Below are 25,244 nucleotides of genomic sequence, written 5' to 3' on the forward strand. Positions count from 1 at the left end.
CATAACTGGGGAGAAAAAAATTAATTCCCCTCTTCCCAACTATCAGGACCGTCCCCACTGAAAATGCCCCCTATATAACAATTAGACTTCAAAGAAGTGCGACTGGGCAGAGAGACCAGAGAAGGTCGCTGAAGTACAGTGGTACCTCGGTTTACGAACTTAATCCGTTCTGGAAGTCCGTTCTTAAACCAAAACCATTCTTAAACCAAGGCACACTTTCCCTAATGAGGCCTCCTGCCACCGGTGCCCTTCCACCATTCGGATTCTGTTCTTAGACTGAGGTAAAGTTTGCAAACCGGGACACTACTTCCGGTTTTGCGGAGTTCGTAAACTGAATCGTTTGTAAACAGGACTGTTCCTAAACCGAGGTACCATTGTATACGTGGGTCTCTACAAGCCAACACACAGCGTTAACAGCAAGAGACTTTATTGAGTTATCAGAGAACAAGACAACCAGGGCAAAGCAACTGCTTATATACATTTCTGAAGGTCTGGGCCACTCCCACTCTCAACGTGATTGGCTGTCTAAAACCCTGAACTTCAAATCGTAACTCAGAGCTTGGGAACCAATGCCAGTAGCCCAAATCCTGATAATGCTACGTGATTGGATATCATGTATTGAATCTGTTATGTACTGAAGTTCTCACCCTGGGCCAGCAGGGGGATACTGTAGATAGTTTTCACTCAGGTCCACGTCAGTTATTTTAGGTGGGAAACCCTGGGTTGTTGTTGCTACAATGTTGACAGCCGGCTGCCTATAAAAGCAGGCAGGCTGAACTGTTTGCTGTTCAGTTCTGTTCCAGCTTACAAAATAAAGAGCTGCTTTGGAGAAATCGCTGTTCGTCTGCCATGTCTACCCACTATTCAACAGAATCAGAATCCTCAGTCCAGACTCAAGCTCAGGCAAACACAGACCACTGAATATGTCACAGTCTCCACCTTTGCCGCTCTCAGGAATAGGACAGGAAGATAGTGATAATAGCAGTGAATAAGTTTGAAGGCTGCTATATTAAATAATGAAGGGGGAAAAAGAAATGAGAAGTTTGAAGGATAAGACTTTCAAATGAGAAGAGCTAAACACACGAGCTAAAGAAAATGTTCCATTTAACATTTGTGAAAAAGCCTGAAGCTTTCTTTTTAGGGATAGTTGGAAAAGACCTGCCAAAGAAATTAAAAAATATTTTTATGTACGCAACAACGGCAGCAAGAGTCTTAATAGCACAAAGATGGAAGAATGAGGAAATCCCGATGAAAGAACTGCGGCAAGAAAAAGTGATGGACTATGCGGAATTGGCAAAATTGATACACAAACTACATGATAAGGATAACTGTGACTTCAAAGATGAATGGGAACCTTTTATGAAATATTTGAAGAAGCAACAAAATGAACTGGACTCTCTGGCAGGTTTTGAATAAACATTCACAAACTTTTTATTGTAATATATAGATAGACAACTTGAGGATCTTTACAATTTTATAACATGCAGATAGAAATATGTGTTGAGAAACCAGAGAAAGGAGCTGAGGGAAGTCCGGGGGTGGGGTGGGAGGTTGGGTTTTTTGTTTGGGGGGAGGGGGGAAATGGAGGGGGAAAATAATAATGTGGATGATGTATTTTTGATAAAACCATTGTGTTGAAATTTCCAATAAAAAATTTATTAAAAAAGAAGAAGAAGAGCTAAACACAGCGGTCTGGCTCTGTTTGGAACATGGCTATTGTTGCTTCTAGAAGACACCATTGCCAGATATGCTTGCCAGGGCTCACTGGCAGAGGCAAATCCTTATCAGGAGCTGCAGCTTTTATAAGCCACTGGGAGCTCCTTGGAAGATGTACTAGGTATATTCATTGATATATTTCTTTTAAAAATCCCAGCTTAGAAAATGACTCTCAGGAAACAGCTACTTGTGATCTGGCAGGAAGAGAATAATATAGTTTGGGGTTACGAATAGTAGCAGTCTGGTGTCAGAAGTTATAGGCGTGTGGTTGTAACTAGGAAACAAAAATATTTCCCTTCCTGTCTGAAACAGGGTTGGTCTACAAGTGGTGGCGTTTTTGAGGGCATTATCTCCAGTTTGATTGCAAGGGTAGATTACCCTCTCTGGGCCATGTCTGCGGTAAGCTTGTTTTTTTTACTTTTGTGATCTTGACAAGTCATTTAAAATGAATCAGGCGGTTTCTCCAAAGTGTTTGCCGTTATGGGAGTGATGTTATCTTCTCCAACTTTTGCTTTAAACTAACAAGATCGCCCAAAGCTTAAAGCTTGAGATTTGCGCCAAAATCAGATCTGTTCTGAGCTCCTCTGCTTTAGAAAAATTGCAAAATATATCAAGTGGTTATGTTAGTAAGCTTAACAATGCCTTTGGTCTCCTTCACACATTAATACCTTGGCCATGTGGAATTGATAGCTCAGCTCAGCTCAGCACAGCCAGCCCACCTCCCTTTCAGTGTCCTCTGTCTTATGCAAGATAAAATACTGTACTACACACTCTCTGAGCCAGACAGGAGGCTGACATACCAGATGAACTTTTACTCTTGTAAATCATTTTTAATAAGCTTATAAAACCTTTGGTTTCCCCATCTGAGGTGGCACTAGGAGAACTCTATAGGGGAATTTTTATTATTATTCACGAGGCCCGAGTCTTGGGGTCTGTTTCTTTCTTTTGTTGCTATGCATTTCTGAGCTCAATTGACTCATCACTCAAGAGAGTGGGCTGTGTGTACATCTCTTGCTATGTGCAATTGTTGCTCTCGCTGTTCTTTGCTGTGCCACTCATTCCTGGCTCCTTTGGCGTAACTGAGTGGGAACGAAGCCAAGAGAGCTGGAGCTGCTGGCATTTATTGATCGCGTCCTTCATTAAAGTACTGGCTGTGTTCACCCCTTGTTCGGGAAAAGTGGTTCCTGGATTTCATGATGCATATGTGGGATTCTAACAAGGTCCTTGTGAATTCTACCAATGGACAAAATAACATTTTAAATAAAGGGACCCAATAGTCTGCCAGCCAGCAATCAAAATTCTGGAACCATTCTTTAGAACGTTTGTGTTCTACAAGTGGGGCTTGTAACAAAATGTTGTAGCATGAAGTGCTCCTGTAGTGTTCCAGCCAATCAGGCATGTATTCTTCCAGGTTATTTCATTCTATTCTATTCCATTCTACTTAGTTTTATGTCCATCCATTGCCCTCCGTACCTGCACATCAGCTAGTGAGCATTCCGTAATGATGATAATGCTTTAAATGCACAGATGCAACAGGCGTGATCGTCTCAGTTCTTCTGATGAAAAGGGCAGGTTGCACTTCTTCTGAACACTAGAAACTGGGTACACTTAAACGATAGCCAAAGAAACACAAATTCCAGATCAAGGTATTCCAACCACCCAGTCAGCCATGTGGTCTGCAGGCAATGGAGCAACCAATCACCTGCAAAGCTGGAAGTGACGCCGACTGCACAGTCAGCCAAAGAACCCAGTGTACTTTCAGTAACATCCCATCTTAGCACTGTCTCTAAGCACGGCAGAAACAAATCAGCTGCTGAGGGATTTTCGAAAGCAAATGAACAGCACTGTTTAAACAAAGCAAGTGAGTTTGCAGCAAACTTCTGTTTGCAATAAGTAAAATGATGCAATTTTAATCAAATGAACATCTCAAAATCAGGGTGCTAGAGTTGTGGCCTGTTTGTTGTGCCTGCCAATATACAGCTGTGGAGACCATTTGGGATACGGAACTAGGAAACTCATGTTCACATTTAACTTTACCTTGCTGTCTGCAAGCATTTTTCTCCAGCTCATCTGTTCTTTGTGGTTTGAATTGCTTTAGTTGATCCTCAGGGGGCAGGTGAACGCACTGTCTTTTCTCCCCAATGGCATTAGCGCTAGGTGCTTAACAATGCAATCCTATGCATGTGTTCTCAGAAGTAAGCCCCACTCAGGTGGTGTTTATAGGATTGCAGCCTTAGTTGCTTTTAACTGTCTCAGTAAATTGGCATGACAAAGTTACCGTACATAAGTTTCATGTCAGATTATGGCTTCCCCCAAGGAATCCTGGGAACTGTAGTTTGATGAGGGTGCTAGGAATACCTGACTAGAGATCCCAAGCCCTGCTCATAAAGTAACAGGGAATGGTTTAAACCCATGGTATACATATACCCTTAATTAAAGACCTTCCAGATTGATTCCCACCCAGAAATAGTGACAAACATATACTGGCAAATGAAGGTTGTGGAATTAAAGTTGGTTGGGTGCTCCCACCCACCTTCACCCCAAATTGGACTTTTTGCTATAAAGGAAGTGATGGGGAAATGCTTTAGAAAGTTTGGGATAACAACTGCTTGACATTACATTGTATAGCCTACCTGTCAACAAATCAGAACGCAGGCCAAATAAAGAGCCGCTACTGTCAAATCTCCCTGCAAACTTTGTGTAAACAAATCGGGATGAATGCTTATTAAACAGGTTGTCCGGATGCTACCTTGGTAGCGTTTTCCTTCGTAACTTGCGGGCAGCAATGCTGGTAAAAAATGGGATATTCTGCGCAATTTATTCTCTTGTTGAAGGAGGAGGTTGCATTCTTCTATTCATCTAAGGGGGAAAGACTAAAATAACATTGTAGAAAAAGAGTAATTTTCAGTCTAGCATGGCCTTTAGGTCAGTTAAGACGTTTGCGACATTCCTGCGTTAATGCATCCAAAGTGATTTTTAAGAATCGGTGGTATCACCAGCATTTTAGAGCAGAGCAAGAAGGAACTTTTGGATGTCATTCCCCCACTTTTTTTTGCTTTGCTCTTGTGAAAAAGGTTCTGTACTTGCACCACCGGCATTATGTGCACATACAGAATAATAAATTGTTTCGTTAGCAATAGTAACTCTTTCTCTCTCTCTCTTCTGCATGCCTGCTTCCGTCCAGCTGGGGGCTGGCTGTCGGGCGGACAGGCCAACGACGTCACGGAAAAGCCCTGTCTCTGATCAGATGGGCTTAATATAAACCAGGTTTGCTGAGAAAGAATTAGAGAGGCAGCCCTTGGACAGAAGAAGGATTTCCAGTGGGAGAGTGGATCGGTGTTCAACACTCTCCTGAGAACTAGGGAGTGAGATTAACGGAGTCGCCTGTGGCTGGAACAGAGAGTAAAAACAGCAACAAGGTAGTGTTGACTTTAATGAGCATTGATTCGAATGCATTGCTTTAGCACTGCTGGCATGTGAGTAGATAGACAAAAATGTGCAAGTTGAAAGAGTGTTCAGAATTTGCGTCAGACCAAACTTTATTTCTTTGTTAGACTATTAAAGTAACAGCATAGTTAGCTGCACATTGCAACGAGACTGCTCTAAATGCATCAAAGGAAAGGAAAGGCATCTTATTCTATCCCTTTGTAGAGAGCACAGTGTTAACTAGAGCCACAAAATAGTAGTAAATGTGTTCATATGTCACATATACAGAGATGAGCTTGATATCTGTTCACTATCATCTTTGGCTGAAAAAGTTGAAGTGACTAGTCAGTAAGGGAGAAAAGGAATAGTCTAAATTTGCATTGGATGCTGTTTCTGTTTCTGACCAGCATTCCTTTGTATCTCTCAACCCAAACAACAGGCAAGGCCAAATATAATAGCTTTGCAGGTTGCTGCAAAATGCATGAAAATGTGTGCACCTGAAATGTCATGGAGTGGAGTTTCCTTCTTTGCTGCATATTTTTGTTTTTAAATTGTTTGGAAGCCTCTTGAGGAAGTTCTCACGGAGCTTGTCTGAATGGCAAAACAAGTGCATTGCTTGAAAAAGAGTTGAACTTGTGAATGCTTCTGCATCTGAATTTTGAAAATGGCCTTCAACAATCTTTTGGGCAAGTGCTCTGTTTGTTAGCTGGAGAGAAGTGATGTGAACTGAGAAAACTCAAGCATAAGCTTGAATAAGCAAAATGTCTAGCTTAGCTGTCATGTTGGGAACTGGAGAGCATCAAAGCAACTTTCCTAAAAATGGTAGCTGCAAATGAGAGTGGCCATCAGGAATTAACTCGCTGCACTGTACCGCCCACCAACACTCAACAGTCCTTCCTGCAAAGTGTAATTAAAAGCCATCTTTAGACAAGGGGAGAGCACCCAGTTCACTGCTCCAGAGATGAATTAGGGGCTCCCCAGTTTGACTGGACTTCTTGGTCAGTAAACTATGGTTACTTATTTGTAGTGCTTCCTCTTCCTAACTGACCCTTTAAGGGGCAGAAAAAAAGGAATGTAGGTATTTAGGAAAACCGAAGCAGGGGGGAGACCCAATGATGTAACTAACATCCTAGCCTCTGACACATCTATGAAGAAATAACCCTTTTGTATGGTGTAAAACCATGTTTCTTGGTTGCTTTGGGTGCTTCCCCCCCAGATGCTGTAGTACCATGAGAGGTGACCAATGCACTGATTCAGAGCATCAATCACACATGGACCACTTTTTAGATTGCTGCTAGTCCATATGAATGTGCAAGGTTTGCAAAAGGGCAGAGTGCTGTTGTCATGTGCAAACAGCAAAAAGATCTCAGAATAAGAAATAATCTCAAGAGGTACTTCCTATTATCATCACTCCTAGCAGCATCATTGACACTTCCAGGTGTCAAGTATTTGCAGATCTCGAGAACTCACCTGTTCAGATATGGTATGCAGAAATTCAACGGTACAAATAACACTTGTGATTTTACTGTTGTTGTTTTTTAACCAGGGCTGGGAAAAGCCATGACTCTGAACAATGTCACGATGCGTCACAGCAGCAACACCTTACAATCACAGCAGCAACGCTGGAGCATCCCAGCGGACGGGAGAAACCTGGTGGTCCAGAAAGACCCCCACGAGTGCAACCGAAACAAAAGGTACACCGTCAACCCCGAAGAGTATTACCGAAGAAGCTGGTCGTCGGAGTCTTCTGACTCTGTCATCTCCTCCGAGTCAGGAAACACCTACTACCGAGTGGTACTCATCGGGGAGCAAGGAGTTGGCAAGACAACCATTGCCAACATCTTTGCAGGCGTGCACGACAGCATGGACAGTGACTGCGAGGTGCTCGGAGGTAAGTCCTTACGTTCCACGCTGCGGAGGTTTATTTAAAGCCTCTTGTGTAAGCGGAGATTAGCTCTGAGAGCTCCTGATATTGAGGCCGTGATTCCCTTGGCTCTTAGCCTCCAAGACGATTTTGGCACGTTGGGTGCCCAGTGATGTAGGGTGGAGATTACGGTGGAGATGGTGGAAGGAGATTCTCTGTTGTCAGTGCTTTAAATCTGGCCAAGTGCAGAGTTTTCCCCACGGAAGGGCTGTTTCTGCTTCAGGGCAGCTTAACATGGGCCGCAATGGGACTGGTGGGTGGGGCACCAGAGACAAGAATGGGAGGAGGAACACTTTTATGCAGTAGTAGGTTCGTTTCTGCACACAGCCCTCTCTGTCCTACCATCCAGGCAAGAAGCAAGCCACTATCAGAATTCAAGGAGACAGGGAAAACACCCAAGGAAGGTGCAAAGCAGGTTTTGAGAGGGGTGGCCTGGAGGGATGGGGGTGGGCAGGGAGAGTTTGAAGGGCCAGATAGAGACACTTGATGGACTTCATTGGCCCCTGTTCCTGAGGTTCCCCACTGTCTGCATAAAGGAAGGAGATAGGGTTTATTACACTGCACCAGAAATCAAATCTTCCACATATTTATTTATTTTTGAAACAAAAAATCCTGTCATTTCCACAAGATACTCAGGGCAGCTTCTCCCAATAGTGCTGGCTGTGGAGTCCATTTATCACTGGGCCTTTGGTTGTGCAAGCGCTCCCTGTTTCGAATCAGTGTGTGCCTTCTTCTCAAATATTCTCAATTGCAAACCAGACTGACTTAAGTGACCATTGACTTTAACAAAGTTTACATGTTACAGATTAGACTGATATGCAAAGCAGGATTGTCACATACAGAAACACAACAGCTGCAAGCTTAAGAAATGTTTTCTTAGGGCAGAAGTAAAGTTCCTCTAAGTCACAGTTGATCCAACAAGAAATAAGGAAGAAAGAGGAAATGAGAAAATAAACGTAGCTTTACAAAATTAGTATTGGTCTTGATCTAAATTAACAACCCTGTTGCAATATTCCTAACGATATGACAACAGAGTTAGAAAATTAGCAAAATAAAGAGGTTGAATGAAGAGATGTTTGAAGTTCAAGAGACTAACAATGGAATCCTATAACTTTCATCTCTGATTCCCAGCTTGCAACATGGAGCCCACTCAAACATTTTCATTTTCTGAGTGGTTTTCAACTAAATATTATTCAGAGTAGACCCACTGAAATGAATACACCTGACTTAGTCATGTTCATTACTTTCACTGGGCCTGCAAAACTTGACTACAGTACTGCTCTTCGGGGTGGATTTAAATGTGGCACTGTGTAGGGAAGTTTTTAATATTTAATTCTGTACAGTATTGTTTTTAACACTCGATTGGGAGCCGCCCAGAGTGGCTGGGGAAACTCAGCCAGATGGGTGGGGTATAAATAACAACAACAACAACAACAACAACAACAACAACAACTAACATTTCATCTGCACAAGCATCGCAGCTTGCTACGTGGAACGATTCCCCACTCTCCTCCCTCCTGCACATTGTGCTGGGGGCTCTCTGAATGCCCCCCCCAGCCAATATCGCAGGGGGAGGAGTGGAGGCAAAAAACAGCAGTCCTTGCACAGGGCCTCTGCTGATGGGGCAGGTGCTAGGTGAGTCCTGCACTTTATTACCCCTGGACAGTGCTAATAACACACATGATTAATCCCAAAATGTTGAATTCAAAGAGCATTTAGTAGTAATGATATTCGTAGTAGCAGGCATTTGGGAGCAATGATATAGCATTGCTAGGAACTCATAGGGAGTTTCTTTTTATCGTCTCTCTATTACTCAGCAGCGATTGGAGGGTGCCGCTGTGGGCTTTGTTATGTACTGAAGTTCTCACCCTGGGCCAGCAGGGGAATACTGTAGATAGCTTTCACTCAGGTCCACATATGCAAATAAGGGATTGAAAGTGACATTCAGTGATTGGTTAGTTACAGAAAGTGGTTACTGTTGCGTTGTAATGTGTTGTCTGATATGTTCACCCACAACTTAACAGGCTTCGTGGCCACTTTCCTTTCTATTGCCTTCTTTCACATCCCTCTCTATTGCCACTTGTCTGCCTGCTGCCTTTTCCTCTCTGCTCACTCTTCTCCCCACCTTCCCTTCACCACCTCAGGCCTCTTTCAGGCTTTTCTTTCCCCTTCCCCTCTTCTACTTTATTTCACCTGATGCTGTTGCCTTTCTTAGAGGAGCATGGTGGGGGAACCCCTGGTTTTCCACACCTCTCGATTTGCCCTTAGGCCACCCACCATCCCCAAATGCGTTCTGAGCTGGCTGTTCTTCTCACTCTCTTTGAGCATTTTTGCCTGGCTGGAATTGGTCCCTGAACTTTTAACAACGCCCTCACTGTTGCTTCCCTGGATGGAGGCTAGAGGGGGCTGTGTGTGTGTGTGTGTGTGTAAAATGTAGCCCACTGCACAAAGGTGAAATTTACATTCGTTGCACCATCTACAAGAGGCAGATGAGCCACATTAGTGACCAAACACTTGCTTAAATAATTTTATTTTGCCTGCTGGACTTGTTTCAATTAATTGCCACTGAGATTCTGCCTTTCAACAAGGCTTGTGTGGCATCATATTTATACAGTGGTACCTTGGGTTAAGTACTTAATTCGTTCCGGAGGTCCGTTCTTAACCTGCAACTGTTCTTAACCTGAAGCACCACTTTAGCTAATGGGTCCTCCTGCTGCTGCACAATTTCTGTTCTCACCCTGAAGCAGAGTTCTTAACCTGAGGTAATATTTCTGGGTTAGCGGAGTCTGTAACCTGAAGCGTATGTAACAGTTATGTACTGAAGTTATCACACTGGGCCAGCAGGGGGATACTGTAGATAGTTTTCACTCAGGTCCACATATGCAAATAAGGGATTGAAAGTGACGTTCAGTGATTGGATAGTTACAGAAAATGGTTACTGTTGCCTTGTAGTGAAGCTCTGTATAAGCAGGCTGGCTGAACCCTTCAGTTCAGTTCTGTTCTGGCCTGTGAATAAACAAGAGCTGTTTGAAGAATCGCTGTGTCGTCTGACATGTTCACCCACAACTTAACAGTAACCTGAAGCGTATGTAACCCGAGGTACCACTGTATACATAATAAAGAAACAAGAGAACATTACAAACACATCGGCTCCAGCAAGTGGACTGTTCCCATGAAGCATTGGCAGGGTTTGCTGCTGCTTTCACTGACAAGCTAACAGGAGATAAAGGCTGGAAATCCTCTTGTACGAGTCACACCAAGGTGAGAGAGCTTGGTTGCTCTTTGCCAGAGGCTTTCCCCAGCAGGTCTTACTGTGTGATTAAAAGGAGAGCCTCGGATATTAGTTATTCCTTGAGCTAATAGGCATTGGGCTGCTTTTGTTTACTATGAGGCAGGAGGGGAGACTGAAAGGGGAAGATGGAGAGATACACACACAACACCAGGATCCTCTACTTGAAGGTGATTCTCCATTTTGTGGTGGTATTGTGAAGGATTTACTGGGTGCATTCTCTTGTCCTCATATATACTAATTTCAGTCTTCAGTGAGAGAGGGCTCTAGCTCAGTGGTAGAGTATCTGCCTTCCATGCAGAAGGTCACAAGTTCAACCCCCAGCCTCTCCAGTTAGGCCTAGGAGAGACTTTCCTGAAGCCCTAGAGAGCCACTGCCCATCAGTGTAGGCCATATGGAGCAAGATGGACCCATAATATAATAATAATATTTTTAAAATTTATTTATACCCTGCCCCAGCCACTCTGGATGGCTTCCAATGCATATAAAAACACCAGCCGTTAATAGTAACAATCTGATCTAATATAAAAAGTCACAATAACTTATATCAAGCAAAGAAACATTCAACAATCCATCAGAATCTAATAGCAATCAGCAAAATCAAACACCGGCAAATAACAATTAAACAATTTGCACTTAATAAAATAATAATAATAATAATAATAATAATAATAATAATAATAATAATAATTAAACAGTTTGCACAGAATAAAAATATTACTAATCTATATTCAATTAAAAAAAACCCCAGCAAATCACAATGCATAAAATACCACCAAACATTCTAAACCATGTAAAATGATCAAATTGAGAAACAAGGCACACAACTGATGTGGTCTGACTCAGTATAAGATAGCTTCCTATGTTCCCAGACTATTGTTGCGTACATAACCAAAACTCAAGAGGGTCTCATCAACAGCTTGAAGGAAGGTGGACAGAAATGGGGGGAAAAATTGTGATGGGCTCCTAGGGGGTGAGGGGAACATGAAAACAGTCTAATGCTCAGTGACCATTGAGTACCAACACTGGTTGCGTACACACCATGCATTTAAAATACACAACTTCCCCCAAAGTATCCTGGGAACTGTAGTTTGTTAAGGGGACTTGGAATCAGCACCCGTAGCAAACTGCAGTTCCCAGGATTCTTGGGGGGAAGCCATGGCTGTTTTGATGCCATTTTAAATATACAGTGCAGATGGGGCCCCAACTTTCGAAAGGAAACAAAATGAAGAGAAAGGAATTAAGATTGCAGAGATGGGGGCAGGGGATCAATTTATCATATTGTCTGGGGAGCTTCTATAGACCAACCCTGGGGCCTCTTAAATTCTCTGAATTATAGGTTGGCTTTAGTACATAATCCTTCCCCTAAAGATAGTCAGACATGGATCACAGATGAAAGAAACTTGCAGGAAATACATTGCTGCGTCTGGCGTTTTCGCACATTCATCATATTTAGCAAGAAGCACTAATGTAAGGAAGAGTTATTGCCGATTGAACATCCTACATGGGAACTGCTTGTCTCTTTTTGAAAAAAGAAAGGCCAGCGTCCCTTTGCTTTCCACACACTTTTGCCCCAGGCAAAAGCTGCGCGCAGCAGCAATGCCTGTTCACCCATAAACTGAGTGAAAACAAATATTTTCCATTACTAAGCCTAGCTGGAGCCTTTGCGTCTGTCTGAAGCTCCCATGGGGTCAAACGTTCAGTATTTGGCTTATTTCTTTCAGTGGGTCTTCTTCTTCCTGCTCTTCTTACTCTCCTTCGGATAAAGATAACTTCAGAAGAGTGAATGTAATCGTTTGTCTTACCAGCTTCATGATGTCTACCAAGGAAATTATATGTCCATGTAGCTCATGGAAACTATAAGATCTTTGCCAGAAATCGTTATTTTAATGACAAATTGTTGGAAGATTTGCATCAGAACTGAAAGGACTATACACCCCCCCCCCAAACACACAGCTATTTGCAAGTCTTAGAAGATGCAGTGGAAGGAACAAAGTTAATAAAAACATTTTTGGTCAGCAGTACTGCATTGTCGGTATAAATAGAATCACAGATTTGGTAAAAACCTTAAAGGTCTAGTCCAACCCTCTGCTGATGCAGAAAATCTACTGCTAGAGCACCCCTGATAGATTGCTATCCACACAGAAGCTGCAAAGCAATGGATTTTTATCTGACCTTATACGAAGGCTGAATTTGGTTCCCAGATGGAAACAAACAAATCCTGATATATTTTTCATCATTGCAATAGAATCACAGGAGATCCAAAATAATAACTTGTTGTCAGAGCAAAATTATGTTGGCTCAAAAATATCTCAGCTGTTGAGTTTCAGAGAATGCTTTCCATTACGTTGTGTGGACAGGTATGGATTGTCTGATGAAGAGTTCTCTGCAACCCCAAAGCCTGCACACTCTTACACCAGTTTAATTCGTTTTATACAGTTGTAGGATTGCTGGGAGATCCTAAATAGGAATCTTCTTTATAACAGCCTATGACATTTCCAACAGCTTTCTCTCCAGCTTTCAAGAACATTTTTTTTAAAAAAATGACACTGTGTTGTTTTTCTTCTAGAAGATACCTATGAACGAACCTTGCTGGTAGATGGTGAAAGTGCAACTATCATACTGATTGACATGTGGGAGAACAAGGTAGGATGAAATATTCATTTTGCCATGCTGAATTTTTCAAACATTGCTTTGGAAATTTGACTTTAAGGGATCTTAAAAAACAAACATCCAAATGTTAAGAATTGCTAAATTGTAAGGCAAAGAGATGAATCATATTCAATAGGTTTGTTCTCTATCTTTATTTCATTTTAAGCTTATAAATTCAACATCTGCTATGCTTGGGAATATATTATGATTACTATCATCATCATCATCATCATTTCTATACTGCTTTGATTCTTTAAGGAAAAAATCTCAAAGCAATTTACAGCCTACATGAAAACATCAAATAACACAATCCAGAATAAAACATTACAGAAGAAAGTCAACTATAAAGTGTATATTCAAAGCAGCATAATTAACAGGAAACTAAAACATTATCTTAAAGATTTCAAAATTGAAATCTAATCTAAAACTAAAACATTCTTTTAAAAGATTTCAAAAGAAAACATTACAAAGGAGGTCAATTACAGAATGAACATTTAATACATCAAAAAACAAAACCCAAACCTATTTGAAACATTTCAAAAGAAAACATTACTAAAGGAAGTCAAATATAATGCACATATAATTATCAAGAAACTTAAATATTCTCATAAGCATAGAACATATCTGCCGCTGTTGCTACCAGTCCTGCCGATGGTGGCGGCAGCTCAGGCTCAATGACTTGCGTCTGTACTATGAGACAGCCAAGATGATCTCTGGCCTCTTCAGCAGCCTCAGCTTTTGTAGCTGGAGTCAGTCAGCGCCCCACCCTCCCAGGCCAGGTGGGAAAAGGCCTGCAAGGCAGGGAGCAGGTCTTCCAAGACTCACAGCCAATATGTTCTCCAATATTGAGAAGCAAAACTTGAAAAAGTTTCAAGGGGCCTTTGTGATGATTAGAAGTCTCTGGGATGAGCTCTTACTTTGTGCAGGGAAAGGTTGAATAACAACAGCTGGTGGGCTGGATCAATCATATTTGCCTGGTGCTCTCATGTGAACCTAGCCTGCCTTAGGGATCAGCCTCAGAGTCCCATCAGCCTGATCCATCCATATATGAGATCAGGCGGATGGTGGAAAAGAGACAGGGCCTTTTTGGTGGTGGTATAAGGACTATGGAATGTTCTCTTGGGGAGATTAGCCAGGCTCCCTCTCTTCTTATATTTAATAGTAAACTGACATCCCTGTTTAATGATGTGTTCTTTATCACATTTTAGTACTGTTGATATCTAAGTAAGTCATACCGAGTGCACACCTATTGAATAGGTCCCACTTGTCCTCTGTTTTACGGTTGTACTCTTTAAATTGAGCAATATTTTACTGTTCTTTTATTATATTGCAATTTTGTGGAGCATTGCTTTGTTCTTATTTGTTTTATTGCAATGTGGTTATTTCTGTTTTAATAGAAAAATGGCATATAACTAAAAACAACTCAGCTAAAGGTTGAGTTCCACAGGGCCACTGTTCGTGGGCATTTGAACTAACTACCACTGAAGTGTTACATATTTCATCCACTTCTGCAAATCTGGTCTTTCAAAGATCTAATCTTGCACAGGGTGGCAGTTCCACAACATCAGCCGGCACTTGTGGGGTTTTTTAAGGGGGTGGCACATTCCTAATGGTTGCCTGAACTGGCCCTAAATTTACTTAAATCTAAGGACTCTCTTAATGGGTCTGTGAGCTGTAACTTAAATCTCAATGAAGACATAATGCACTGTTTTTCTGGCAGCCATGCATTGCTAGAACTTAATATGTGTTGTTAACGGTGCACTTATGGAAATAGTGGCAGTGGTGGAGGAAAGATTCATGACCTAGGTTTTAATAATAATAATAATAATAATAATAATAATAATAATTTAATTTATGTCCTGCCCACCTTGTTGAGTTTCCCCAGCCACTCTGGGCGGCTTACAACATATATATAAACACAACAAAGCTTCAAACACTAAAAAACAGAATATCCTATATGAACAACAAACAAACCAATAAACCAATCATCTCCATAAACAGGCAGCACCAGTTTCTCAGGCCCTGACTGATGCAGCACTATTTGGTGACTATCCTTTCATCGTGTAGAAAAAGCAGACATTACTACACATACACACCTTTGGAACCTACTTTATACTGAGTCATATGATAAACCACATGATAACCAATGATTTATTTAGCTCAGTATTAGCAGTGACTCTCCAGGGGTCAACCAAATGTCTTAACCAGCCTTGCCTGGAGATGCGAGGGATTGCACATGAGATTTTCTGCGTGCAAGGGAGAAGCTCAACTACTGAGCAATGGTCTTTTGCAAATGTACCCCATGGACACCCAATTACCTCTGTTGCATCTTCTGATGGATTACCATTGTAAACTGCTTTGAGAGACAAGCAGAGTATAAATATAATAAATAAACAAAATAAACAAAATAAACCAAGAAGATAGCAGAGAAGATGTACATTCTCAATTTCTCCTTCTACCCAACCTAGGTGCCATGCCTTCCTTTGCATCTGGTCTTCCCATGAGGTGCAAAGTGTTTTTCGCTATATCTCTGCATAAACACATCCAGCTATTGTATGTTTGGAAGCAGAGAAAAGGGAGCAAGAATTGATTTTTTTTTAAAAGCCTTGATGTTGATATTCCATTTTGTTAGTTCCCTTCTCTCTCCTTGATCTCAAAGGGAAGCAAATTGGAGTTTTTTTACCAGTTCCTATAAAAATGCAAAGGGACGCGGGTGGCGCTGTGGGTTAAAGCCTCAGTGCCTAGGGCTTGCCGATCGAAAGGTCGGCGGTTCGAATCCCCGTGGCGGGGTGCGCTCCCGCTGTTTGGTCCCAGCGCCTGCCAACCTAGCAGTTCGAAAGCACCCCTGGATGCAAGTAGATAAATAGGGACCGCTTAGTAGCGGGAAGGTAAACGGCGTTTCCGTGTGTGGCTCTGGCTCGCCAGAGCAGCGATGTCACGCTGGCCACGTGACCCGGAAGTGTCTCCGGACAGCGCTGGCCCCCAGCCTCTTTGAGTGAGATGGGCGCACAACCCTAGAGTCTGTCAAGACTGGCCCGTAAGGGCAGGGGTACCTATAAAAATGCAAAGCATTTCCACACATTACACATATGTATAATATTATATGCACCCCACATTTCCTAAAGTAACAGCACATAAACACACCCAACAGTGCATATAACATATAAAATACTTATGTATTAATACTTATAAACTTATGCTGCAACAATATAGTAGCACAGAGGATTTTACTTTTTTTATACATGTTCAGTGTATAAATATATGGAGGGTTTGCATCTCATTTTGCATCTAATTAGTCAATTGTATATTGACAAATGCAAGAGCAGCTTAGACATAAGTGGGCACTTGGTGCTGCAAGAGACACTCTGATGGTTTGAAATGGATCCCTTCTCCATCTCTCAAAGGATATATTGAAGGTCAAATGCAGAATTTAGACACAGGCTTCAGCCACAAGCTAACCAATGACCACATAATGCAGCACTCATTCTGTAACCCGGAGCTACATACCAAAAGTAATGAAAACATGTGGTGGCAATATTTTGTTTGTTTCCTGTAGAGACACAGGTTTTCCAGTTAAGACACCCAGTATTTGTTGACTCGCAATACAATTCTTCATTATTATTATTATTATTATTATTATTATTATTATTTATTTAAACAGGGTGAAAATGGATGGCTCCAAGATCACTGCATGCAGGTTGGGGATGCATATTTGATTGTCTATTCCATCACGGACCGTGCAAGCTTTGAGAGAGCATCCGAGCTCAGGATACAGCTCCGCAGGGCACGCCAGACAGAAGATATTCCCATTATTTTAGTGGGCAACAAAAGTGATCTCGTTAGGTGCCGGGAAGTCTCTGTTTCAGGTAGGAGCTACTAGATGTCAACTGTTAGTGCTGTTTGCTTTGCTTCTACGCTTTTGACACTAACCCTTCTCGGAGGGTTTGTAATCTTAGATATGTCTACGCTACAAACAACAATATGTCTTTCTCCCAAGAAACCTTGGAAAATTTCATTCTGCATGGGAGATAGGACAAGGGCAGAGCCACACTATATGTTTAGAACACACCCAACGCACACACTTAAAACCCCATGGATCCTGGGAACCACAGAGCTACAATTTGCAGTACCTTTAAGAAATGTACTGTGGCGCTGTGGTCTAAACCACAAAGTCTAGGGCTTGCTGATCAGAAGGTTGGCTGTTTGAATCCCCGCGACGGGGTGAGCTCCCGTTGTTCGGTCCCAGCTCCTGCCCACCTAGCAGTTCGAAAGTACACAGTGCAAGTAGATAAATAGGTACCGCTCCGGCGGGAAGGTAAACAGCATTTCCATGTGCTGCTCTGGTTCACCAGAAGCAGCTTAGTCATGCTGGCCACATGACCCGGAAGCTGTCTCTGGACAAACGCCAGCTCCCTCGGCCTGTAGAGCGATATGAGTGCTGCAACCCCAGAGTCGTCCATGACTCGACCTAACGGTCAGGGGTACCTTTACCTTTTAAGACATGATAGTTCTCAGGATTCTTTGGGGGAAGTCTCCTGCTTTCAACATGTGTTGGATGTGCTTTAAATGTATGGTGTGGATCTTCTCAAATGTCAACGGTCTCACAAAACCTATAGCCATAAGGTAGGGATGGGAACCTGTGGCCCTTCAGATATTGATGGACTCCAGTGCCCATCAGCTCCAGCCAGCATAGTCAAGGATAATGGGAGTTGTAGTCCAGGAACATCGGAAGGGCCACAAGTTCCCCATCCCCCATTTCTTAGGGAAATTTCATGGCAGCTAATTGAATTAAGATAAGCCCTGTTCATCGGTACAACATAAATACTCTTGGGGTTGGACAATGAGTAAACACCGAAGCAGGGGTTGGAATATAATTATTACCAAAAAATAGCCATGGAATAGGCTGTCTAAGACTGTTATAGAATCCCCATGATTGGAAGCTTTCACAAAAGTGGTGGAGACAGGCTGGGTGCCTGGGATTTTCTGTTGTTCATTCATCTCTCTTCTTCAAAGGCAAAAGGTAAATCTCTAGCAAAATTTCTAGCAAAATTTGAAATCTCAGAAGCCCAAAGTGTGGTGGCTGAAAATGAGTTCCATGATTTAGATGGTGGAATTCAGTGCCACCATGGATGGTGAAAGCGGACAAGAAAAAATATTTAAATTTGCTATATTTGCATAATTTATGCGTGGCTCTGAATTCAGCTTTTCCTGTCTTAGAATGTGAGTATGCTGGGGTAGAACTTTGATCACATTTAGCACAACAACCAATGTTGTTGTTGTTGTTTAGTTGTTTAGTCGGTCCGACTCTTCGTGACCCCATGGACCAGAGCACGCCAGGCACTCCTGTCTTCCACTGCATCCCGCAGTTTGGTCAGACTCATGCTGGTAGCTTCGAGAACACCGTCCAACCATCTCATCCTCTGTCGTCCCCTTCTTCTTGTGCCCTCCATCTTTCCCAACATCAGGGTCTTTTCCAGGGAGTCTTCTCTTCTCATGAGGTGGCCAAAGTATTGGTGCCTCAGCTTCACGATCTGTCCTTCCAGTGAGCACTCAGGCCTGATTTTCTTAAGAATGGATACGTTTGATCTTCTTGCAGTTCATGGGACTCTCGAGAGTCTCCTCCAGCACCACAGTTCAAAAGCATCAATTCTTCAGTGATCAGCCTTCTTGATGGTCCAGCTCTCACTTCCATACATCACTACTGGGAAAACCATGGCTTTTACTATACGGACCTTTGTTGGCAAGGTGATGTCTCTGCTTTTTAAGATGTTGTCTAGGTTTGCCACGCCTTTCTCCCAAGGAGCAGGCGTCTTTGAATTTCGTGACTGCTGTCACCATCTGCAGTGATCATGGAGCCCAAGAAAGTAAAATCTCTCACTGCCTCCATTTCTTCCCCTTCTATTTGCCAGGAGGTGATGGGCCTAGTGGCCATGATCTTCGTTTTTTTGATGTTGAGCTTCAGATCATATTTTGCGCTCTCCTCTTTCACCCTCATTAAAAGGTTCTTTAATTCCTCCTCACTTTCTGCCATCAAGGTTGTGTCATCTGCATATCTGAGGTTGTTGATATTTCTTCCGGCAATCTTAATTCCGGCTTGGGATTCATCCAGCCCAGCCTTTCGCATGATGAATTCTGCATATAAGTTAAATAAGCAGGGAGACAATATACAGCCTTGCCATACTCCTTTCCCAGTTTTGAACCAATCAGTTGTTCCATATCCAGTTCTAACTGTAGCTTCTTGTCCCACATAGAGATTTCTCAGGAGACAGATGAGGTGATCAGGCACTCCCATTTCTTTAAGAACTTGCCATAGTTTGCTGTGGTTGACACAGTCAAAGGCTTTTGCATAGTCAATGAAGCAGAAGTAGATGTCTTTCTGGAACTCTCTAGCTTTCTCCATAATCCAGCGCACGTTTGCAATTTGGTCTCTGGTTCCTCTGCCCCTTCGAAATCCAGCTTGCACTTCTGGGAGTTCTCAGTCCACATACTGCTTAAGCCTTCCTTGTAGAATTTTAAGCATAACCTTGCTAGCGTGTGAAATGAGTGCAATTGTGCGGTAGTTGGAGCATTCTTTGGCATGTCCCTTCTTTGGGATTGGGATGTAGACTGATCTTCTCCAATCCTCTGGCCACTGCTGAGTTTTCCAAATTTGCTGGCATATTGAGTGTAGCACTTTAACAGCATCATCTTTTAAAATTTTAAATAGTTCAGCTGGAATACCATCACTTCCACTGGCCTTGTTATTAGCAGTGCTTTCTAAGGCCCATTTGACTTCACTCTCCAGGATGTCTGGCTCAAGGTCAGCAACCATACTACCTGGGGTATACGAGTCATCCATTTCTTTCTGGTATAGTTCCTCTGTGTATTCTTGCCACCTCTTCTTGATGTCTTCTGCTTCTGTTAGGTCCTTTCCACTTTTGTCTTTTATTATGGAAATCTTTGTACGAAATGTTCCTTTCATATCTCCAATTTTCTTGAACAGATCTCTGGTTTTCCCCATTCTATTGTTTTCCTCTATTTCTTTGCAGTGCTCGTTTAAGAAGGCCTTCCTGTCTCTCCTTGCTATTTTTTGGAAATCTGCATTCAATTTCCTGTATCTTTCACTATCTCCCTCGCATTTTGCTTGCCTTCTCTCCCCCGCTATTTGTAAGGCCTCGTTGGACAGCCACTTTGCTTTCTTGCATTTCCTTTTCATTGGGATGGTTTTAGTTGCTGCTTCCTGTATAATGTTACGAGCCTCCATCCATAGTTCTTCAGGCACTCTGTCCACCAAATCTAAATCCTTAAACCTGTCCCTCACTTCCACTGTGTATTCATAAGGGATTTGACTTAGATTGTATCTTACCGGCCCAGTGGTTTTTCCTACTTTCTTCAGTTTAAGCTTGAATTTTGCTATAAGAAGCTGATGATCTGAGCCACAGTCAGCTCCAGGTCTTGTTTTTGCTGACTGTATAGAGCTTCTCCATCTTTGGCTGCAGAGAATATAATCAATCTGATTTCGATGCTGCCCATCTGGTGATGTCCATATGTAGAGTCGTCTTTTGTGTTGTTGGAAAAGAGTGTTTGTGATGACCAGCTTGTTCTCTTGACAGAATTCTATTAGCCTTTGCCCTGCTTCGTTTTGAACTCCAAGGCCAAAATTGCCAGTTGTTCCTTTTATCTCTTGATTCCCTACTTTAGCATTCCAATCCCCTATAATGAGAAGAACATCCTTCTTTGGTGTCATTTCTATAGAATTGGTCAATTTCAGTTTCTTCAGCAGCAGTAGTTGGTGCATAAACTTGGACTACTGTGATGTTAAAAGGTCTGCCTTGGATTCCTATCGAGATCATTCTATCATTTTTGAGATTGCATCCCAGTACAGCTTTCGCCACTCTTTTGTTGACTATGAGGGCCACTCCATTTCTTTTACGGGATTCTTGCCCACAGTAGTAGATGTGATGGTCATCCGAACTGAATTCGCCCATTCCCGTCCATTTTAGTTCACTGATGCCCAGGATGTCAATATTTATTCTTGCCATCTCACTTTTGACCACATCCAACTTACCCAGGTTCATGGTTCTTACATTCCAGGTTCCTATGCAATATTTTTCTTTACAGCATTGGACTTTCCTTTCGCTTCCAGGCATATCTGCAACTGAGCGTCCTTTCGGCTTTGGCCCAGCCGCTTCATCAGCTCTGAATCTACTTGTACTTGTCCTCCGCTCTTCCTCAGTAGCATGTTGGACGCCTTCCGACCTGAGGGGCTCATCTTCCAGCGTCATAACTTTTATATGCCTGTTGTCTTTGTCCATGGAATTTTCTTGGCAGGGATACTGGAGTGGCTTGCCGGTTCCTGCTCCAGGTGGATCACGTTTGGTCAAAACTCTCCACTATGACCTGTCCATCTTGGGTGGCCCTGCATGGCATAGCTCATAGCTTCTCTGAGTTACTCAAGCCCCTTCGCCACGGCAAGGCAGTGATCCATGAAGGGGGCAACCAATGTAGCCCTGATTATATGATACGCCGTCTTAAGGCAAAGGATTGGAGTAGGTGATTCTCTGGGTTGTTGTCAACACCAGCTCTTGTTTTTATGAATCTACTCCAGCTCATTGGCTCTTTGTCCATTGTTTAAAATAATGTGCAGTCACCTGAGCTCTCCAGCTAGTACAATGACAAATCCCCTTCAAATGTTTTGCAGAGGGCAGGGCCTGTGCTGTTGTGTTCGACTGCAAGTTCATTGAGACCTCGGCGGCCGTCCAGCACAATGTGAAGGAGCTGTTTGAAGGCATTGTGCGTCAAGTGCGCCTCAGGAGAGACAGCAAAGAGAAGAACGAAAGGAGGCTGGCATATCAGAAGCGGAGGGAGAGCATCCCTAAGAAAGCCAGGCGATTCTGGGGCAAAATCGTAGCCAAGAAGAACAAGAACATGGCCTTCAAACTTAAGTCCAAGTCTTGCCATGACCTCTCTGTCCTTTAGGAACATTGGATCATCCTGAGCATTTTCTTTCCTGGACCTTCTTCAGTTCTCTTCTGAACAATAAACCAATCTATATTAGATTGGTCAACAACAAATGCAAATCTGACTTGGACTCACAGTTGTGATTATTCTGATGAAATGTGCCAGCAATAAGGACAGCCTAATGCATGCAAGGATGAAGAAATGCCATTTATACTTTCCAGTTTATAGTTTAAATGTGTGAGTGTGTTTGGGTTGGGGCGGGACAGAACTTTTGTCTTATAAACAATAACATTCCAAACTTACAATGAGATGTGTCCAAGGGGGGAGAAAACTGTTTCCCTTGTTGCCTTTTAGATAATAGTATAAGAAATCGGAACGCATCGTTTATAAAACGGATGCCATCTTTCTGTTATTATTTCTTACTAATTCTGTAAGCCAATGAAAAAGGGTTCCCACGAGATATGCCTTCTCCCTAATCAACCAGTTGACTTTCTTAAGTGCCCGCAGCTGAAAATCTTTGTTGGTTTGATATCATTTATCCCAATGAATAGAAAGATATCAACTGCAGTCAGATATTCAAGTGTGTGGTTAAATGGGAGCATTATTTACAGTGGGTTACATTGCCACAGAACACTATGGGAGATGAATGTGAATTTCACTAAATGGATATTTGTAGTTAGAATATTGGCGATATTAACTGCTAATGGCTGTAGCCCTAAAAACCACTTACCTAGGAGTAAGTCCCAGTGAGCTCATTGAGGCTTACTACTCTGTAGGCACGTGCAGGGTTTCACGGTAACTGTATAATGAGTGTTGAAGTGTTTCCTTGATGCATCTGGAGCCATTTGATTCTCTTAAAAAACATAGGTATAGGAGAAAATTGTAATACAACTTTCTGTTGTGTTGTAACACAAAATTGTTTATATTGATAGAATAAGTAGGAAATGTAAAACATAAAATCAAGTGCAAAATGCCAAGTTTTGGGAAAGAAAAATCTCCTTTTCTAATAAACCACAAAGAGATTTTGTGCTGAAATCTCACGTTTGTATTATGCCATTGTAACTTTCTATTTATTGTCTTTCAACTATTTGCATTTTTAATGGGTGAACTGTTAGGAGTGGGAGGGAAGGGGGAGACATAGTGTTGAAATGTATTTATTAAGTGATTTCTTAAGAAAAACGATTTTATTACTGTTTTCTATATGATGTCTTTTGGACTATTTACATGCCTTGTAATAAATCAATAAAAGGTTTCACTGCCTTTGAACCTAGCAAGAAATCTCAAACTTGATTGAAGCTTAGCTCATATAAGCATAGCTGTCAACTTTCAGATTTGAAAATAAGGGATCAGCAGCCTCGAAAATAAGGGATCAGCAGCCTCACCTGTCCCGGGGACAGTCTACGGGATATCTAACAATCTGGGATAGCAGCGGGAAGCAGCGGGAAACGGCGCTAGAATAAGGGAATTTCCTGCAAAAAAAGGGAAGGTTGACCGCTATGCATACAAGAAAAGTTCCTGATTTGGTGTTACTTGTGAGAATGGGAGAGAAATTTGATAGGTTCACATTTTGATGTGAAACGGCCTCATTCACAAATGAATGCATGAATTGAAAAATAGTTATCCTGTAAAAGTCACACTTCAGATTTTGCAATGCTGTTTCCCAGTGAAAAAAATGCATTTAAAAAGTGCACAATGAGAAAAAACGGGCATGCAAAAATGTATATACAGCGGTACCTCAGGTTACATACGCTTCAGGTTACATACGCTTCAGGTTACAGACTCCACTAACCCAGAAATAGTGCTTCAGGTTAAGAACTTTGCTTCAGGGTGAGAACAGAAATCGTGCTCCGGCGGTGCGGCAGCAGCAGGAGGCCCCATTAGCTTAAGTGGTGCTTCAGGTTAAGAACAGTTTCAGGTTAAGTACGGACCTCCGGAACAAATGAAGTACTTAACCTGAGGTACCACTGTATTAGTGAAAATAACATGAGCATATTAGGAAATGCATTATAAAATTGCATTTTATAAAGAACTGGAATTGGCTTCCATTGCTTATGTGTTACTTTTTGTTTCCCCTTAAACTTGCTACACTAGCACAGCTAGGAGGCAAGGTAAAAGTAAAGGACCCCTGGATGGTTAAGTCCAGTCAAAGGCGACTATGGGGTAGTGGCACTCATCTCGTTTTCAGGCTGAGGGAGCTGGCGTTTGTCCACAGACAGACAGACAGCATGACTAAACCACTTCTGGTGCAACAGAACACCGTGTTGAGTACCCACACAGAAACGCCGTTTACCTTCTCGCTGCAGTGGTACCTATTTATCTACTTGCACTGGCGTGCTTTCGAACTGCTAGGTTGGCAGGAGCTGGGACTGAGCAACGGGAGCTCACCCCGTCGCGGGGATTCGAACAGCCAACCTTCTGATCAGCAAGCCCTAGACTCTGTGGTTTAGACCACAGTGCCACCTGTGTCCCACAGCTAGGAAGCATGCTAGACTGAATGGTTGCAGGCACTGCCACCTCTATTTTCCCCATTGCTTTTGGGACTTACTCTCCTCCCCACCTCCATGTAGCAAAGCTACATCAGGATCCAGAGGCAATAAAGTTATGTAGCATTAAAAAATAGGAAAGTCGTTGAGAGAAACCAGTGCTCGTATCAACCTTAGCAAAATGACAGCATGCCTCTTGAATTTGCACCTTAATCAATGAGTAAATATTGAGGTTGTGAGATATCAAGATTTGCTTTGCTAGGCAGCATTTATATTTATACTTTGGAATGCAATTTTAAGAAAGTGCTCATGATAACTGACTTCCAAATGCTGGTGATATCTTAAGGAAGGAGCAATGTGTGATGGTGGTGGGAAGACCCGTATTTTCAACACAGGCCACACCAAACTGCTGTAGAGCAAGAGGTGACCAGTGTTGATCAGGTTGCAGGTAAGAAGTGGTTCAGAGGCCCTTCCACTACTTCTTGTATGGGAATATACAGAGCTGTCCTATACTGAAGACATTGGTCCATCTAGCCAGTACTGTTTGGCAGCAGGATTTCAGATACGAATCTCTCTCAGCCCTAGCTGGAAATGCAGGTGATTCAAGCTACAACCTTCTGCACACAAAGCAGTTGATCTACCACTGAGCTGCAGAACTTTCCTTATAGCCACCCCTCTGAGCCTCTTTTCTAATAACACACTTTGGAGACCGGAAATGCCCTTGGCAAGGTGAAAAACTGCTTGCAGGAGTGGCTCTATTTACGATATGATAATCTTTATTGTCATTGTCCCATACAGAACAACGAAATTGAAA

At 42.4% G+C, this 25,244-nt stretch overlaps 1 protein-coding gene across 5 annotated transcripts; it reads left to right on the plus strand.

The window, feature by feature from the left end:
* Window positions 1-884: 884 nt before the first annotated feature.
* GEM (GTP binding protein overexpressed in skeletal muscle) lies at window positions 885-23,217 on the plus strand. 5 transcript variants are annotated; one of them, XM_083449834.1, is made up of 7 exons: window positions 885-1,401; window positions 2,029-2,115; window positions 4,901-5,135; window positions 6,689-7,033; window positions 12,925-13,001; window positions 16,669-16,873; window positions 21,688-23,217. In XM_083449834.1, exons 4-7 carry the CDS (start codon window positions 6,703-6,705, stop codon window positions 21,963-21,965), a joined length of 891 nt encoding a protein of 296 aa, XP_083305960.1. In that variant the 5' UTR covers window positions 885-1,401; window positions 2,029-2,115; window positions 4,901-5,135; window positions 6,689-6,702; the 3' UTR covers window positions 21,966-23,217. The 5 variants fall into 5 exon arrangements, 4 of the variants coding, with proteins under 4 accessions (XP_083305960.1, XP_083305961.1, XP_083305962.1 ...); XR_014513670.1 differs by lacking the exon at window positions 885-1,401 and having other exon boundaries at window positions 1,915-2,115; window positions 21,688-22,656; window positions 22,708-23,217; XM_083449835.1 differs by lacking the exon at window positions 885-1,401 and having other exon boundaries at window positions 1,859-2,115; window positions 12,928-13,001.
* Window positions 23,218-25,244: the final 2,027 nt, after the last annotated feature.

Source organism: Podarcis tiliguerta (assembly GCF_965153285.1).
Source record: "Podarcis tiliguerta genome assembly, chromosome: 7".
Lineage (NCBI taxonomy): Eukaryota > Metazoa > Chordata > Lepidosauria > Squamata > Lacertidae > Podarcis > Podarcis tiliguerta.

What these genes read in the sequence shown, in the direction of transcription:
- GEM (XM_083449834.1), top strand. Translation starts at nt 6,703, where the DNA reads ATGACTCTGAACAATGTCACGATGCGTCACAGCAGCAACACCTTACAA. An exon ending in TTGACATGTGGGAGAACAAG is followed by an intron (nt 13,002 to 16,668) that starts GTAGGATGAAAT and finishes TTATTTAAACAG; the next exon opens with GGTGAAAATGGATGGCTCCA. An exon ending in CCGGGAAGTCTCTGTTTCAG is followed by an intron (nt 16,874 to 21,687) that starts GTAGGAGCTACT and finishes AATGTTTTGCAG; the next exon opens with AGGGCAGGGCCTGTGCTGTT.